Source organism: Podarcis raffonei, chromosome Z (assembly GCF_027172205.1).
Source record: "Podarcis raffonei isolate rPodRaf1 chromosome Z, rPodRaf1.pri, whole genome shotgun sequence".
NCBI lineage: Eukaryota > Metazoa > Chordata > Lepidosauria > Squamata > Lacertidae > Podarcis > Podarcis raffonei.
The window spans coordinates 18,203,625-18,219,641 of NC_070621.1; the positions used below are offsets into that span (position 1 = coordinate 18,203,625).

At 47.1% G+C, this 16,017-nt stretch overlaps 1 protein-coding gene across 6 annotated transcripts in view; it reads left to right on the forward strand.

Moving 5' to 3' along the window:
• RXRA (retinoid X receptor alpha) overlaps window positions 1–16,017 on the forward strand; it is a 122,371-nt gene that overhangs the window by 82,224 nt on the left and 24,130 nt on the right. For all 6 annotated transcript variants that reach the window (XR_008328420.1, XM_053373302.1, XM_053373304.1 and 3 more), the window contains 2 exons: window positions 3,165–3,433; window positions 15,266–15,416. Coding sequence is in view for 5 of the 6 variants with exons in the window: in XM_053373302.1 (XP_053229277.1) it covers window positions 3,165–3,433; window positions 15,266–15,416 (420 nt within the window). In the remaining variant the exon portion in view is untranslated. The remainder of the gene's footprint in view (window positions 1–3,164; window positions 3,434–15,265; window positions 15,417–16,017) is intronic.

The following is a 16,017-nucleotide window of genomic DNA, read 5'->3' on the forward strand; positions in this document are numbered from 1 at the left end:
CATTCTCCGGGGGATGCAATGCATGTTCCACCCATGGCCATCTCATAGTGGTGGCATGCCCTAGGAATGTGGCAGAAAAACCGAAGTCTCTTTTCCAAGGGAAACAAAGTTTTGAGAAATTTAAAGAACAGATTTCAGCACAGCGCTCATTAGAACTGCAGGCTTCACTCCCAACAGCTGAGGAAAGGTTTACCTTTTCAGATGACGAAAGGACACCTTTCTGAAAGGACTGACCTATCTCAAAACAGTGTCTGCATGAATTACTGTACTTAGCATGACTTAGAGGAGGCAAGCACAGCGCGGTGACTCATGCAGAGACTTGGCCAACAACTTCTCTAAGCAGGTGGCTGCTCTTCAGTGTCTTTCCATAAAGAGCATGCAAATGATCCAGTTATATCCCATTTGGACACAGGTTGGAAGAAGGCAGAAACAGATCAGGGAATCATGCAGAGATGTGGCAGGGAACAACCTATGGGGTGGGTGGATGAATTTAGCTCCCAAGATCTTACTTAATTTATTTCTGCCTCCTGGCACACAGAAGTTACTGAGTTAGAAGAATGAAGGTATTGCCTGGACCTTGCCAGGTGAGGAGGATGGATCCCTTCTGAAGTGTAGGTGGGTTCAGGCATGACCCAAGATGGAGATTCAGCTCAAAAAGGATTTGCTGGAACATCAGGAACAAGAAGAACAAGAATGACAAACAAGGGCACTTGTCCCAGTATATATACTGTAAGCTGGCCCAGGCAAAACACACACACCGCCTGTGATAGGTCACCTTAATGTTACAATAAGCGAATCAGAACACTGGCCCTATCTCAGCAGGGATTGACTGCCTGCCAGGTACTAACAATGTCATTGGAGGGTTTTAGAATTCCCTCTGTCTTTTATTATTCAGATGAAGCTCCTAAGCTCTAGGCGGCCTGTAGGCCTAGGCCTGAATTGCATGCATACAGTCTGCTTTTGCCTTCCACCCACTGTAACCACTCAGCAAATTTTGAATAGATTTAGCTCAGATTTTTAAGCATAATGGAAATATACCAAAGTTTAGAAATGCATAAAGATCACTTAACGTGGAAGGAAATAGATGCAATTTACAGGGAGAATGATATGCTCTGCTAATGTGTTTCTCTGGTGTCAAAACCAGTAAACTCATAGTTGCTTTTAAAAGCATTTTGGAGAGTTGTCTTTTCAGAGGTTGCACTGACAGGTTCGATCATAGAATTTTATAAGTTTGTGTATGGAATAGAGAAGGTGGATAGTTCCCCCCTCCCTCTCATGAGGCTATAAATCCTGGGCATCCGATGAAGCTGAATGTTGGTAAATCCAGGACAGAAAGTCATTTATTCATGCGGTGCATAAACTATGGAACTTTCTCCTGCAGGAGGCAGTGATTATCATCACCCTAGATGGCTTTAAAAGAGGACTGGAGAAATTCATGGAGGGCTAGGCTATCAATGGCTATTAACCACAGTGCTATGCTCTTCCTCCAGAGTCAAGCAGCAACATACCAGTTTCTGGAAACTTCAGGAAGGGAGAGTGTTCTTGCACTCAGGTCCAAATTGCAGGTTTCCCAGAATGGGCACCTGGTTGGCCGATGTGAGAACAGGATGCTGGACTAAATGGGCAATGGGTCTGATCCAGCAGGCCCTCCTTATGATTGTGTGTAGCTTCAGTTCGTTCAAGGTGGTTTAGCCAATGGTCTGCGTTGGTCTAAGGCAGCATCCTTGGTTCTTAACCTGCGATCACTCCGAGGGCTAAGGGATTCGCTTCCCAAACTCTGGTGCCCCAGAGCATCTTTTACAGAGGAGGTGCATGCTGGTGGTTCTTTTTAATTCTTTTCAAGCTTCACAAAGTGGCAGCATCTACATCTTTTAAATAAATGATTTCCCATGTCATGTCCTGTCAAGCCTGGATTGGCAGCATAATGTACCCTTGGGGAAGACTGACAACCTCTCTTGCCCAGCCCCCCACCCCACCCCCTGGAATAAAACCCTTCATGTGCTTTTGTTTTTATTTTTGGTAAGCTGCCCTTGAAATTTACTCGCTTGAAGGGCGGGTTCGACATTTCAATAAATCAACAAATAAATAATGTATGCATATGCTTGTCACATTCATTTAAAAAACAACAACTTTGGGTGTACATTGGTGGGTACATTGAAAGTATGGGTGTAGAGTCTTTTTCAGCCCAAGGGAATGTTCCCTAAACAGCCGCTGCCTGTCAGTATAGAGAATGCTGAGGTAGATGGACCAATGGTCTGGCTTGGGCTATAGCAGCTTCCTGTGTTCCTGTTCAATTTGGCCTCCTATTCAGAACCACAAGGACTAGAATCTGAATTGATTTACAGGGGGCTGCAGAGCATCAGCTTTGCATTCAGAAGTTCCAAGGGTCAGTCCTCAGCGGCATCTCCAGGTAGGAGATGGATAGCTCAGTTGGTTAGAGAGTGGTGCTGAGAATGCCAAGGTTGCAGGTTCAATCCCCTTGAGGGACAGCTGCATATTTCTGCATCACAGGGGTGTTGGACTAGATATTGTCTCTTCCAGTTCTATTATTCTGTCTGAAACCCCGGAGAGCTGCTGGTGCAAGTCGGCATAGACAATACTGAGCAAGATGTTCTGGTGGTCTGACTCAGTGTAAGGTAGCTTCCTTTGTTCCTGTTTAATTCAAGCCTTTGTTCAGGATTATGAGGACTAGAATCTTACTTTGTTTTTAGGAGAAGGGCCATAGCAAACAGGGTAGAGCCCCTTCTATGCTTCCTGTAACTCCTTGGATTAAATGAAATAAATAAATTTAGGTGGAAGTGTGTGTGTATTTTTTATTTTGTAAACTGCTTTGAGGTTTTATACAGTCAAGTGGTACATAATTTTTATGAAGTAAATAAATACACAAATAAATCTAATCACTTAATTTCTTTCTTGTTTGTTAGTGCTTTCAGTATTTCCTCCAGGAAGGGGTGGGTGGTGTGTTTGTGAATGAATGAAACACAGTAGTGTAGAGTTCGACAGGACCCTGCGAGTCATCTCTTCCAACTCCCTGCAGTGAAATATTAGCTTTATACTTTCTTCTTTTTAGAGAGAGATTTGGCCTATTTAGTACGGATATGCAATACATCCCCTGGTCTCTTTTTCAACTGACAGTGTATATTTTTTCCTTTTTCTCTTCACAGATTTCTCCAGCCCAGTCAATTCCACCTCCTTAAGCTCTCCGAACAGCAGAGGAGGGCCTATGACTGCACCTTCTCTCCATCCGTCGATGAGCACTGGCATTGGTGGGGCTTTGGGGTCCCCTGGCCAGCTCCACTCACCCATCAGCACCCTCAACTCACCCATCAACGGCATGGGGCCACCCTTCTCAGTCATCAGCTCCCCAATGGGGGCTCACCCCATGTCTGGACCCTCCACCCCTGGCCTTGCGTATGGAACCAGCAGCCCTCAGGTGAGTCACCTGGTGGTGGGGACTCTGGGAAGCAGGTGGCAGCCAATGTGATGGTGGGGATAGGTAGATTCAGGACAGTGGAAGGGAAGCAAGAGCACTGCCTGAGTGGCAGAGCACCATCCTATGTTCCACTTAGTTCAGTCCTTTATTCAGAGCCATGAGGACCAGAATCTTACTTGTATTTTTAAGGAAAGTGCCACAGCTTAGTGGCCAAGTACCTGCTTTGTATTCTGAAGACTCCAGGTTCAATCCCTGCTGTCTCCTGGTAGAAATGAGGAATGCCCACTTCCTGAAACCCTGGAGAGCCGCTGCCCGTCAGTGTCAACCATACTGAGCTAGCTAGCTGCATTCCTAAGCAAACATAACACGTAGGAATTTGCCACGGTGGTGACTAGTAACAAGATGTCTCTCCTGTATTGGTCTCTGTAGCCACATCAGGTGCTGTAACCTTCCAGCAGTTTAACTTCACTCAAAGGGCGCACTTCTCCATTGTCTCCCAAGACAGTTGGGTACCAACCAGACAGATTCATGAAGGACAAGTCTTGTCAGTGGCTACAAGTCATGCTGGCTGTATACTCGCTTCAATATCAGAGGTGTTAATGCTTCTGGATACAAGAAGAGTCCTGCTGGATCAGGCCAGTGGCCCATCTAGTCCAGCCTCCTCTTCTCACAGTGGCCAACCAGATGTCTGCATGGGAAGTCTGCAAGCATAGGCACCAACTATAAGGGGCCAGGTCCCTTCTCCCCGTCTCATAAAATATTATGGAGAATGTTGAGAACAATCATTTGCCGAGGAGGCCAAATGTGGAGCTGAGTGTGGTGCAGCTTCCGTGGCTGGTGTCTCCTCCTCCTGCTATGTCTGCTGCTGCCACGTTCAGCCCCCTGGCTCACCACTGCGTCATGCACATGTCATGTGCGTGTCATTGCTGCCGCCGCCACCCCACAATCTTTTGCTCAAGTTGGAGCCTCTATACGCAAGCAAGGCCTGAACCCTACAGCAACTCTGCTTCGGTTTCCAGCAAGTGGTGTCCAGAAGCATTGCTGCCTCCAACTGTGGAGGCAGATCACAGCCATCATGGCTGCTAGCTATCAGTAGGCCTCTCCTCCTTCTCCATGTATTTGTCCATCCTCTGTTAAAGCCGTCCAAGTGGTTGGTCATTGCTGCCTCCTGCGGCAGCAAGTTTTTCAGTTTGGCTCCAGTTTTCTCTGGCTGGATGTCAGAGTGTCTTTCAAGCCCAGGCTCTTATTTCCTCCTGTGCAGCAGCAGCAGCAGCAGCAGCAGCAGCAGCAGCAGCAGCAGCAGCAGCAGTTTGTTTTCCTTCTTGAGAGACAGAGACTGGGTGGCCAGTGTGTGTGTGTGTGTGTGTGTGTGTGTGAGAGAGAGAGAGAGAGAGAGAGAGAGAGAGAGAGAGGATGGAAGATTACATCAAAAAAAAGCCTTCCCACGACAAGGAGATAAGCCCTGTGGATAAAAATAGTACAAGCTTGACGAAGACTGACACCTGTTGCTGGCTTGGCTTGGCTTGGCTTGGCTTGGCTGGCTCTGCATTGCACATGCATGCAGTGGGGAGGGGGGACTGGTGCAGGGGGGGCAAAAAAAAAAAGGACTGATCAGGAAATTTGCCACCACCTGCTGGTCACTGTTGTTGTGTTATTTATTCCAGCTCCCCTCCAGGAGATTATCTATCTATCATCTATCTATCTGTCTGTCTGTCTATCTATCATCTATCATCTATCTATCGATATCTATATCTATATCTATATCTATATCTATATCTATATCTATATCTATATCTATATCTATCTATCATCTATCTATCATCTATCTATCATCTATCATCTATCTATCATCTATCTATCATCTATCTAACTGGGGTTCAGAAAGAGTTGGAAAACTCCTCCAAAAGACAGCCTGCTCATCTCTAGTTGGATCTTGTGATGCTCAGCCACCTGGATGTGCTCAGACCTCCTTTGAAGGGCTGTAGCTCAGTAGTGGAGCATCTGCTCCTCGTCCAGAAGGTCCCAGATTCAATCCCTGGCAGCATCTCCAGGAAGGCCCCTTGCCTGAAACCCTGTACAGCTGCTGCCAGTCAGTGTAGACAATACTGAGCTAGATGGCCCAATAATATTGACTCCATTTATGGCAGCTTCTTAACTTCCTATTTAAACCAGCTCCTTATTTAGAACCATGAGGACTTGAATCTTGATGTGTTTTTAGAGGGGAGTGCCAAAAGAATCTGCTTTGCATTCAGAAGGTCCCAGCTTCAGTCCCCAACAGCATTTCCAGGTAAGGCTAGGAGAGAAAAATCCCTGCAAGAAACCCTGGAGAGCCGCTGCTGTCAACCAGTGTGAGCAACACTGAGCTAGGTGGATGGACTGAAGGGTCTGATTTGGTAGAAGGCAGCTCCTTCTCTGCCCCCCTTTCCACCCGTCTTCCTGACTTTCACTCCACATCTCCCGGAGGAGAGCTGCCTTGCGCTTCTGTCTATTTTTAGAGGTGGTCATGCGATGCAGAAGACCGGAAATAAACAGAAGGGGGGGGGGAGAGATAGAGGGGGAGGAGGGAGGAAAAAGAGCTTGTCAGAGGATGCTCTCATGGAGAGCCCCTCCAGTTCCTGCTGGCTCAGAAGGAGGAGCTCTCATTTACTCATGGCCCGTCTTAAGTGGTTTTCCTGGAGGAGATGCTTAAGATGCTCACGCCCTAATGACTCCTGCAATCTGTCTCTCTCCTTCCAGCATCTTTCCTTTCCATTGTAATGCTGTTAAGAGGTTTTGTTTATGGGGGAAAGGGAGGCATTTCAGGCCTAGAGGATCTGCTTTGTGTGCAAAATGCCCCAGGTTTCGTGCACCTATTTCACTTCAGCACAGGCTTAGGAGCACATGGATTTAACTTTAATTTTTTTGTAGGAAGGACTTAGAGGACCTACAGATGTCTTGGGTTCTGTGTTCCAGTTAACTCATCCCAATCTTTTGAGGACTAGAATCTTTCTTTAATTTTATGGGAATAAGGACTTAGCTTAGTGGCCGAGCAGCTGGTTTGCATTCAGGGGGTTCCAGGTTCTGTTCCTGGCATCCTCAGGTAACACTGGGGAAGGAAGAATCCCCTATGTGAGAGCTGCTGCCAGCCAGTGTAGACAGTGCTGAGCCAGATGGACCATTGCAATGGTCTTGACTAGATAGAAGGCAGCTTCCTAGGTTCCTATTTATTGCAGCCCACTCTTCAGAATTATGAGGACTAGAATCTTTTATTGTTACAGAAAGGACGTAGCTTAGTGATATCTGTGTCACAGACACACAAAAAGGAAGATAGGAGAGGAAAGGAAGAAGATATGATGCCATCTGTGCAAAGAAGACACTTGCATCCTTTGCTTCCCCTCTGCACCTCCCCTCCAGAATCCTGCTCAGCACTGCCCCCCCCCGCCGCCCCATGAAGCTAGGGAGTTAATGAAGTGTGTGCCCCCACCTTCAAGGAGAGGTGGCACTGATGGAAGGTGTTGAGCATCAGATGGCAGGTGCCACTTGCAATCAGGTTATGCTCTGTCAGCGCTGAAGACCTAGCAGAGCAGAAGGACAGTTGGAGGATGTCTGGTTGTGGGCTGAGTCAAAGCCATCAGGGTTTGCTTCCTTCCTCCCTGTCTCCTCCCTCTCTCCACAAGACTGTCTTTTGCAATGCCCACAGTGGCATCTTTCAGGGACCCTGCTTTGTTTGGCATAAGGGGCTTGTGAAAATGGCCAGTGCTGCAAGCCTCTCTCCCTCTCTTCCTCCCTCTTTAAGAAAATAGTGGCTGACCATATGCCTCAATGGCAGGACCCAAGTACAAGAGTCCTCTCCCCTCCTAGGTTTCCAGCAACAGGGATTCAGAAGCATGACTGCCTCTGACTATGGAGGAAGAACATAGTCATCAGGGCTAATAGCCATTGATATCCTTCTCCTCCATGAATCTCCACCACTGCCTGCACCGTTGTGCGGCGGAGTTCCATAGTTTAACTCTGCACAATGTGAAAAAGTTTCTCTTATCTATCTTGAATCTCCCAACTTTCAGCTACATTACACAAGCTGAAAAAGCAAGAAAAGCTTATTCCCATCTACTTTCTCCATGTCACACATAATTTTATAAAATTCTATCATGCCACCTCTTACTTGCCTTTTCTGTAAACTGAAAAGTCCCAAATGCTTCAGCCTTTCCTCATAGGAGAGCCATTTTGCTCGCCATTCCCTGAACCTTTCCCAACTCTATTACAATATCTCTGGCCCTGCCTGACGCTGTCATGCGACCCCTAGGAAGTTACCCACAAGGGATCACGGACACCCCCTTTACAAGCAGCTTCAGGCCGGTGAGTGAGCGCATTGCCTTAACTTCAGCTTGGATTTGGACTCTGAGGCTTCCTGGTTCCTTCTGAGGCTGTGATGTGCAGAGCAGGTGGCGGCTGCTGCTCCTCTCTTTTAATATTTAGTCCCCTCCCCTTTCTGTTGCTGTTGCTCCTGGACTGCCAGGCTGTTCTGGGCTCAGCCTGTGGAGATTGCCTGTCATCCCTTAGGCCATTCTGACAAGGACTTGGCGGGGGCCCGAGCCAAGGGAGGTGGCTGATGCTTGGATGCATTTAACTTTGTGGATGTCTTTCCTCTTAAAGGCAACAGTAGGGAATTTCTTAGACAGGTGATTGTCCTTTGGTGTGTGTGTGTATAAAAAATATGTTGAAAGCTTCCTTAAACTGCATCAGACTGTGGGTCCATCTAGGTTCAGTATTGTCTGCGTTGACATGCGGTGGCTATCCAGGATTTCAGAGGCCCTTCCTCCGGAATAAATTAAGATTCTAGCCCTCATGGTTCTAAAGTTCTAGTTTAAATAAGGAGTGGTCTTATGCTGAGTCAGGCCACTGGTCCATCTAGTACAGGGGTCAGCAAGCTAAGGCTCATGGGCCACAAGCAGCCCACGGGGGTCATTTAACCGGCCCACACGCCGCCCCCGAACTGAGCCGGCCACTTGGTGAGTCCCCACATGCTGCGCTAAACCAGCGCAGCGAGGGGACTTGCTTCCACGGCGCCGGAAAACGTGTCTGTGCATGCGCAGATGTTGAAAATCACATCTGCACAGATGCTGGAAATCACACGTGCACGCATGATCCAGCCCACAGAGGGATCTCCGCTGGAGTAAACCTTGCCGGCCCCAATCTAGTAGCTCAGTATTTCCTGCATGGACTGGCAGCAATGGCTCTCCAGGGGTGCAGGCAAGGGACCTTCCCAGCCCAAACTGGGCATGCCAGGGATTGAACCAGGAGCTATCTGCAAACATCTGCTTAAGAAATTAAGTAGAGCCTGGCTGCTAGATCAAGCCAGTGGTGCATCTGGTCCAGCATCCTGCTCTCACAGTGGTCCACCAGGTGCCCCAGCTGGGGGAAGCCTGCAAGGAGGACTGGCTCCCTCCTTGTCGTCCTCCACCAGCAGGTGAATGTTGTTGTTTTTTGGGAGGTTTTTGGAACTGACTCTTTTTTTAAAAAAAAGGAAAGTGCTTTTAATAGTTCTGTGCTGTTTCTATTAGTTGTATTTAATAGATCCTTTTAAATATTGTCTTAACTCTGTTACGGTTTAATTATTTTCTAATTATTAACTTTCAGCTTTTTGTATTTCATTTGTGTTGTTTTAATTTGTGAAAGCCACCTGGTCTGGAGAAAAGACAGGATATTGATACTATTGATAACAACAACAGTTGTATTCTTATCCACAAACAATGATAAATCCCCCTCATAACTTTTAAAATCAAAATCACCCAGCGCAGGGACAAAAGTTAAGATCTACCTGTGAAGAGAGGAGTTTGCATTCTTTTTTTCTGTTTTTATTTTTGTTCAGAATAGTTAGGTTATTTTATTGCCATGTATTAGATTATATGAAAAGCCTTAATAAAAATCTTACTAAACTAATAATAATTTTAAAAAATCACCCAGCACACACACAAAAATAGGGGGTGATGTTAAGGTAAATTTACTCCAAACATTACTAACTTTTATCAGGACATAGAAAAGAAAGTACCGTATTTTTCGCACTATAGGACGCACTTTTCCCCCTCCAAAAATGAAGGGGAAATGTGTGTGCGTCCTATGGTGTGAATGCAGGCTTTCGCTGAAGCCTGGAGAGCGAGAGGGGTCTAGCCAAGTCGGGGGACAGCGGGAAGGGCACGCTGCGCCTCTCCCGCTGTCCCCCGAGTTTGCAGGGCTGGCGACGGGGAGGAGCAGGCTTCTCCCCCCCACCGCTAGCCCCACAAGCTCGGGGGACAGCGGGAGAGGCGCAGCGCGCCCTTCCCGCTGTCCCGGACTTGGCTAGAAGGCTGGCGGGGGGGGGGGGGGAGAAGCCTGCTCCTCCCCGTCGCCAGCCCTGCAAACTCGGGGGACAGCGGGAGAGGCGCAGCGCGCCATCCCGCTGTCTCCCGACATGGTTTGGAGGCTGGCGGAGGGCTTCCTCCTCCCCCAGCCCCGCAAGCTGCCAGAGCGATGCCAAAGCTGCGCGCAGCTTCGGCATGGCTCTGGGTCCCGTTCTGGGGGAGGGGGAAGCTCGGGCTTCCCCCGCCCCAGCCCCGCGCCTGGCGGGGGGGGGAATAAATTTTTTCCCCTTTATTTCCCCCCCCCCAATCTAGGTGCGTCCTATCGTGCGAAAAATACGGTACTTCTTTGCACAGCACATGTTTAAACTATGGAACTTGCTCCCATAGGAGGCACCAACTTGGATGGCTTTAAAAGATGATTAGACAAACTCACAGAGGAGAGGGCTAATGAGGGCTACTAGCCAGGATGCTCTGCTCTGCTACTGCAGCTGGAGACAGCAATGCTTCTGAATATCACTTTCTGGGAGCCACAGGAGGGTTGAGGGTTTTTGGGCTTGGGTTCTGCTTGCTATAGTTTCTCTGGTTGACCACTGTGAGAACAGGATGCTGAAGTACATGGGCCATTGGTCTGATCTAGCAGGGCATCTTCTTATGTTCTTAGTCATGCTCAGAGGCTCTATTCTCAGTCAAAACCTCCCACACACTTTTTTGGGAAGGAAGGTTGGATCTGGCTTGATCGCTTGCAAAAAGCAGAGTGAAGAAATCCATCCACTGTCCCTCATCAGATGCTCTTTGGAGTGCTTGAGCACAGAAGAGGAAGGACTTCTTGGCGCCAGGGTGGGAGAGGGGAAGACCCCAGGACGTGTCGTGGTTTTGGGGCCAGCCACTGAAAGAGGAACCTTGGGAGGTTCCCGTTCCTGGGAGCTGAGTTGCCCGTGGCTTGAGGTTTCTTGCTGACACATGCGGAGCATCGCCTTTGCTGTGTACAGCCTGGGTGGACAGGTGATGGGAAAAAAGTGGTTGGGCACTCAGACTCTGAAGCCGTGATGCACAAAGTCCCCAAGTGAAAGCTTCTGAACAGTTTCGGTTTTTCATTCACTGCCAGGCAGTGTTGCCCAGTGGTCAGGGAACTGTGGTCCAACCACACTTGGAGGCCACCAACCTTTCTATCCCTGTTGCTCCAGAAGGGAGAACCCAAACCAATGGATTCAAATTGTGAGGAAGGAATTTCCAACTAAAACCTTAGAAATAACTTTCTGCAAGTAAGAGCTGCTTGATAGTGGTATGGACTCCCTTGGAAGGTGGTGACTCACCTTCGTTGGAGGATTTTAAACAAAGATTGGGTGGCGCTTTTTTTCAAGGATCAAGCTGTGATTCCTGCATTGCAAAGGGTTGGATTAGATGACCCTTACAACTCTGGAATTATATGATCCTATACTGGTTGTTGTCAGGATAAAATGGAGAGGGGCAACTCCATGCTCTGAGCTCCTTTGAGGAATGGTGAAATAGAAATGAAGTAAAATAATAATAACAATTAAACAGAAAAGGTCTACGTGAATGCTAGATGAATCTTTTTCTTCCACGCTGAGATAAATAACATACTTGTGACTTTAGCAAGGCTAACCCCCACTCCTTGCTCTTCCTCTGAGCTGGTGATCATCAGGCAGTTTGCAAATAAGCAACTGGGTTTCCCTTCCCCCATGGAAAGGAAAAAAAACACACGCCCACATATTCCTTGCCAAAATAAAGAGAGGAAACAAGGCAGCCAACTTGCAACAGGAAATTTTTTTTTGCATCAGGCGGGTTCAGTCCTCAGGCGGAGACAGGACTGGGCGGAGAAACAGAAAGTGCTGATCTCAGAAGTTTAGAAAGGGGGGAAGCCCAGTTTGGCTGGGATGGCTTCCAGAAAAGCCACACATCTTCTTTTGGGGCACCACTGCAGGATCTCAACGTGTGACTCCGCGGTGGGGGCAGATAGATATTTGATATACGTGCATGCCAAATTCGGCAAAGATTTTATTGGCTTCGTGATAAAGGCGAACCTATGCAATCCACACTTCCCTAAACAAAAGCTAAGAATGTAAGAAGAGTCCTGCTGGATGAGCCCAAAGGGAGCCCATCTAGTCCAGCATCCTGTTCTCACAGTGGCCAACCAGATGCCCCATATGGGAAATCCACAAGCAGGGCCTGAGAACAAAGAGCCCTTGCCCCCTTCTGGGTTTCCAGCAACTGGAGAATCTCCTGCTGCTGCTGTGGCTGTTGAAGGGGGCTGTCATCTTCCCCCACCCAGAGACTCCTCCTACTGCTGCTGTGGTTGTTGGGGGGCTGCTGTCTCCCCCACTTGGAGGACTGCTGCTGCTGCTGCTACAAAAGCAAAGAGGACTGCAGAGAGTACTGCAGGGGCCAGGTCCCTGGGCAGGCAGGTGAAGTGGGAACAGCTGCTGCCGCAGCTGGGCATGGTCCAGCTGCTGGGGCAGCATTATAAAGTCTGCCTGCCCTGAATTCCATCTACCTGGGACTTCCGGGTTAGCACCAGCGGCTAATGGCGGATTCCCTCCGAGCTCCGGAGGGAATCGGCTCCACAGGATCAGGGTCGTACCGCTGCGGCGACGCGGGGACCCCTAAAAATCACAGGCGGTGAAGCCTGTGAACCTGGTGACTCGGCGGGCACCATTTGCGCCCCCCGACCTGCGAAGGAGCCTTTTTAAAGGCTTCGGAACGGGGGACGGGGTGAGCGGCGCGGTTCTGAGAGTCGACTGCTTCTCCTGGAGAGCGCTGACTTCTTCTTGTGATTTGGACTTCAAAATAACAACCCGTGAGTAGTACGGAAATTGGATTCTTAAAGAAAATTTTTTGTGTGAATTAGGTACGATCGGGGAAGGCGCAAACAGTCCGCCTCTTCGTCCTGTAAACAACCTAAAGCAAGGACCTGCTAACTAAGGTCGAGAGATTTTTTTCTTTTATTATTGGGCAAAAGACATTAATTTCACGATTTGGCACTAGAAGAAACCTTACTGGAGGATAAGAGCTAATTTTGGGAGCTGAAGTGCCACCCCCCCGGACCCGGGAGTGATCCGCGAGAGAGCCTGTTGAAGGTATTGAAGAGTTTGACAGCTGTCAAATTAGCTGTCAAGACGGAAAAAGAGAACTTTGTTTCTGCTGCTTCTGCTGGCTATATTTGTTACAATTTGACTATACTTTGTTGAAAACAAGGAAGAACTGATACAAACTAATTTGATTTTTGGATTTGAACTGGAAAGAATACTATGTAACCAAAATCCCTCTAGAGGGGGTTTTGGGACATTACAAGAATGGCTGAAGGAGGGGAAATTCAAGCTGAATTGGACAGAGTTTTTGTTCTCTTGGGAAAGCTACAAGGCCAAATTGATGTTTTGGCTACAAATGTTGCAACTCTGGACTTAACAGCAAACAAACTCATTGAATCTGATAAGGAATTGACTCAGGAAGCCCATGCAGCTGGACAAGAAGAGAAACTTGAGAGCTTTGAGAGTGTGAAGAAAGAGATATATGTTGTTCCTGAGGAAAAGGAAGGAGGAGCTGTAATTTTACAGATGATAAAGGAGAGCCAGAGGCCTGACATGATGGCCACAAAGGAAAATAAGAACTTGATGGTGAAAATTTGGTCTGAATTGGAGAGTGAAGAATGGAGAGATCTCCTTATGTGGAGATCTGAAGACCCAAGGATTACAAATTTGATCAAGGTGGAAGTTGGAGCTTTGGAGACATTTGGATTTGAAAGGAGTAAGAAACAGGATTCAGGCTCCACTTTTAAGTATGGAGGTCTGGCTGGAAGAAACACGGACTCTATTGGACTAGAGCTTCTCCGAGATTTGGTGTTTAATACCAAGGACTATCAAAAAAACCGGCAGAGAGGAATTGAGAGAGAATTAAGAGCCTCGGATGTGAGGTCTCCAGGCTGATAGTAGATTGATTGATGGACGCTTATTGGGGATTGGAACCGGGAAAGGGGGGGTGGAGTTTGGGAATCCAAAGGGTGTATAATTATAATCTGTTTTGCTTTTTTCTTGTTTTGTTATTTGTATGAGAATTGAGGAAATCGTGGAAGGGAATTTAGGCCGACTTTAGAAAAAGGCTTTAAGAATATGCACTGATGTATAATCATTGATGTCTACAAGGCAAAATTGGTTTTTCAAAATGAACTAAATATAAAATATAAAGTATAAAAAGGTTAAAAATTAGGGACAAGAACTTGTTGAACCAACAATTTGAATTGGAATACAAGAGGGGGAGGTGTGGGGAAGTCAGGGAAATATGTTATTGAAAATAAGGATTTTGAATTCTATGTGTTTTTAAACTTTTTTGTTTCTTCTTTTTTGATTTTTTAATGTATTATAATGGAAAATTTTAATAAATATCTTTTTTTAAAAAAAAATGAATTCCATCTACCTGGCCCTGCAATGCCAGGTCAATGGTTCATAAGACCACTGCCATCCATGACTTGATCATGGATAGAGGATTTGACCTGGCATGTGTAAGAGAGACTTGGTTGGATGAAGCAGATGGGCCTGTCCTTGTCACTGCTTGTCCACCAGGTTTCTCTTACGCACAGCAACCTAGGTCATGTGGGCGGGGAGGAGGAGTTGCAGTGATTTTTAGGAAGTCATTAGCTTGCACCAGGCATCCTATTGGAAAGACCCAGATTTCTGAGTGCATGTTCTGGACGTTGGGCAGTATAGGATTCCTTTTGGTGTACCGACCTCCCAGCTGCACCAAGGATTCCCTGCCCAAGCTGCTTCTGGTCGTGGCGGATGTTCTCCTGGAGACACCTAGTTTGGTTGTCCTAGGGGATTTTAATATCCACGCCGACACGACCTTACAAGGGGCCACTTGGGACTTCATGGAAAGCATGACCTCCATGGGGCTGTCCCTGAATAAGTTTGGCCCAACTCATAGTCGCAGATATGCCTTAGAACTGGTGTTCACCTCTATGGATGTGGGTGATCCAACACTAAGCAAAAGCGAAACAAAAGAAGTCCCATGGTCGGATCACTTCCTGGTGCAGCTGGACTTCTCCATGGCCCTTCCCCTCTGCAGGGAGGTGGGACCGATTCAGATGCTCTACCGACTGAGCTATCCCCAGAGGTTGAGAATTAGCAGTCAGTGTAAGCTGCAGTAAGCTAGATCAACTCTCAGTTTGACTCAGGATAATGCAGCTTCTTGCATTCCTGTTTGAATCAGCCCTTTATTAAGAACTAGTCTGGAGTATTGTGCGTATTGGAACATTTGGATATATGTGGTTTCAGATCCGTCTTCGGCATAGAGTACATTCTGAGAGTGACCTAGGGGCTCCAGGTTTCTTAGTCTTTTTAAATTTCAAAGTTGTGCTCTCACAGCTGTTATCCTGGGATTGCTAATGTGTACACATATGGTATGCCTTTGTGCTATAGAGTTACTTGAAGAGCACTCCGCTGTACATGTCCTTATCCATAGTTCTCTTGCTTGATGACTCCTGTTTCCTTCTTTTCTCTTCCAGCTCAATTCTCCAATGAACCCTGTCAGCAGCACAGAAGATATCAAGCCTCCATTGGGAATCAACGGGGTCCTCAAAGTTCCAGTGCACCCATCATCTGCCATGGCCTCCTTCACCAAGCACATATGTGCCATTTGTGGAGACAGATCTTCAGGTAGCGCCAATGTTTTCAAACACCCTCCAGGGGGAGGCAGGATATGTGGGGCAGCAATGAGTGTTAGCTTGGGAGTTGCTCTATGCTAAGAAAGATCAGAACTATTTTACACCAAATTAGGGATTAATTTGTACTTATTTGTTTCACAAAATTTATACACTGCTTGATTGCAGTATGCAAAAAGATGAAACGATAAAATTGTCCCTAAGTAGAATTGATAATCATTTAAGACATTTGAAAGGTTGAAATAACAATAGACTAAAACCAGATTAAAACTCACATCAACTTTCTAAACATCTGGGTAGGCTTGCCTAATCAAAAGGGATTTTAGCAGTCCCCAAAAAGAGTACTGTGAAGGCCCCTGCTGTAACTCAAGAGGCAAAGAGTTAAAAGTTTAGGTGCTGTCACACACACAAAAAAATCCATTTCTTCCAAAAGTGGAACAGGTGATCTTGTAGGTAAACTGGCCCAAAATTCTTAAGGGCTTTTTAAACACTAATTGTATCACCTTGAGCCTATCTTTCTTCCCCGCCTCTGGATAAATTTGAAACAAGCCAAGCTTCTAGTCTTGCCTTGGTAATGGACTGGGTGAGAGCCAGCA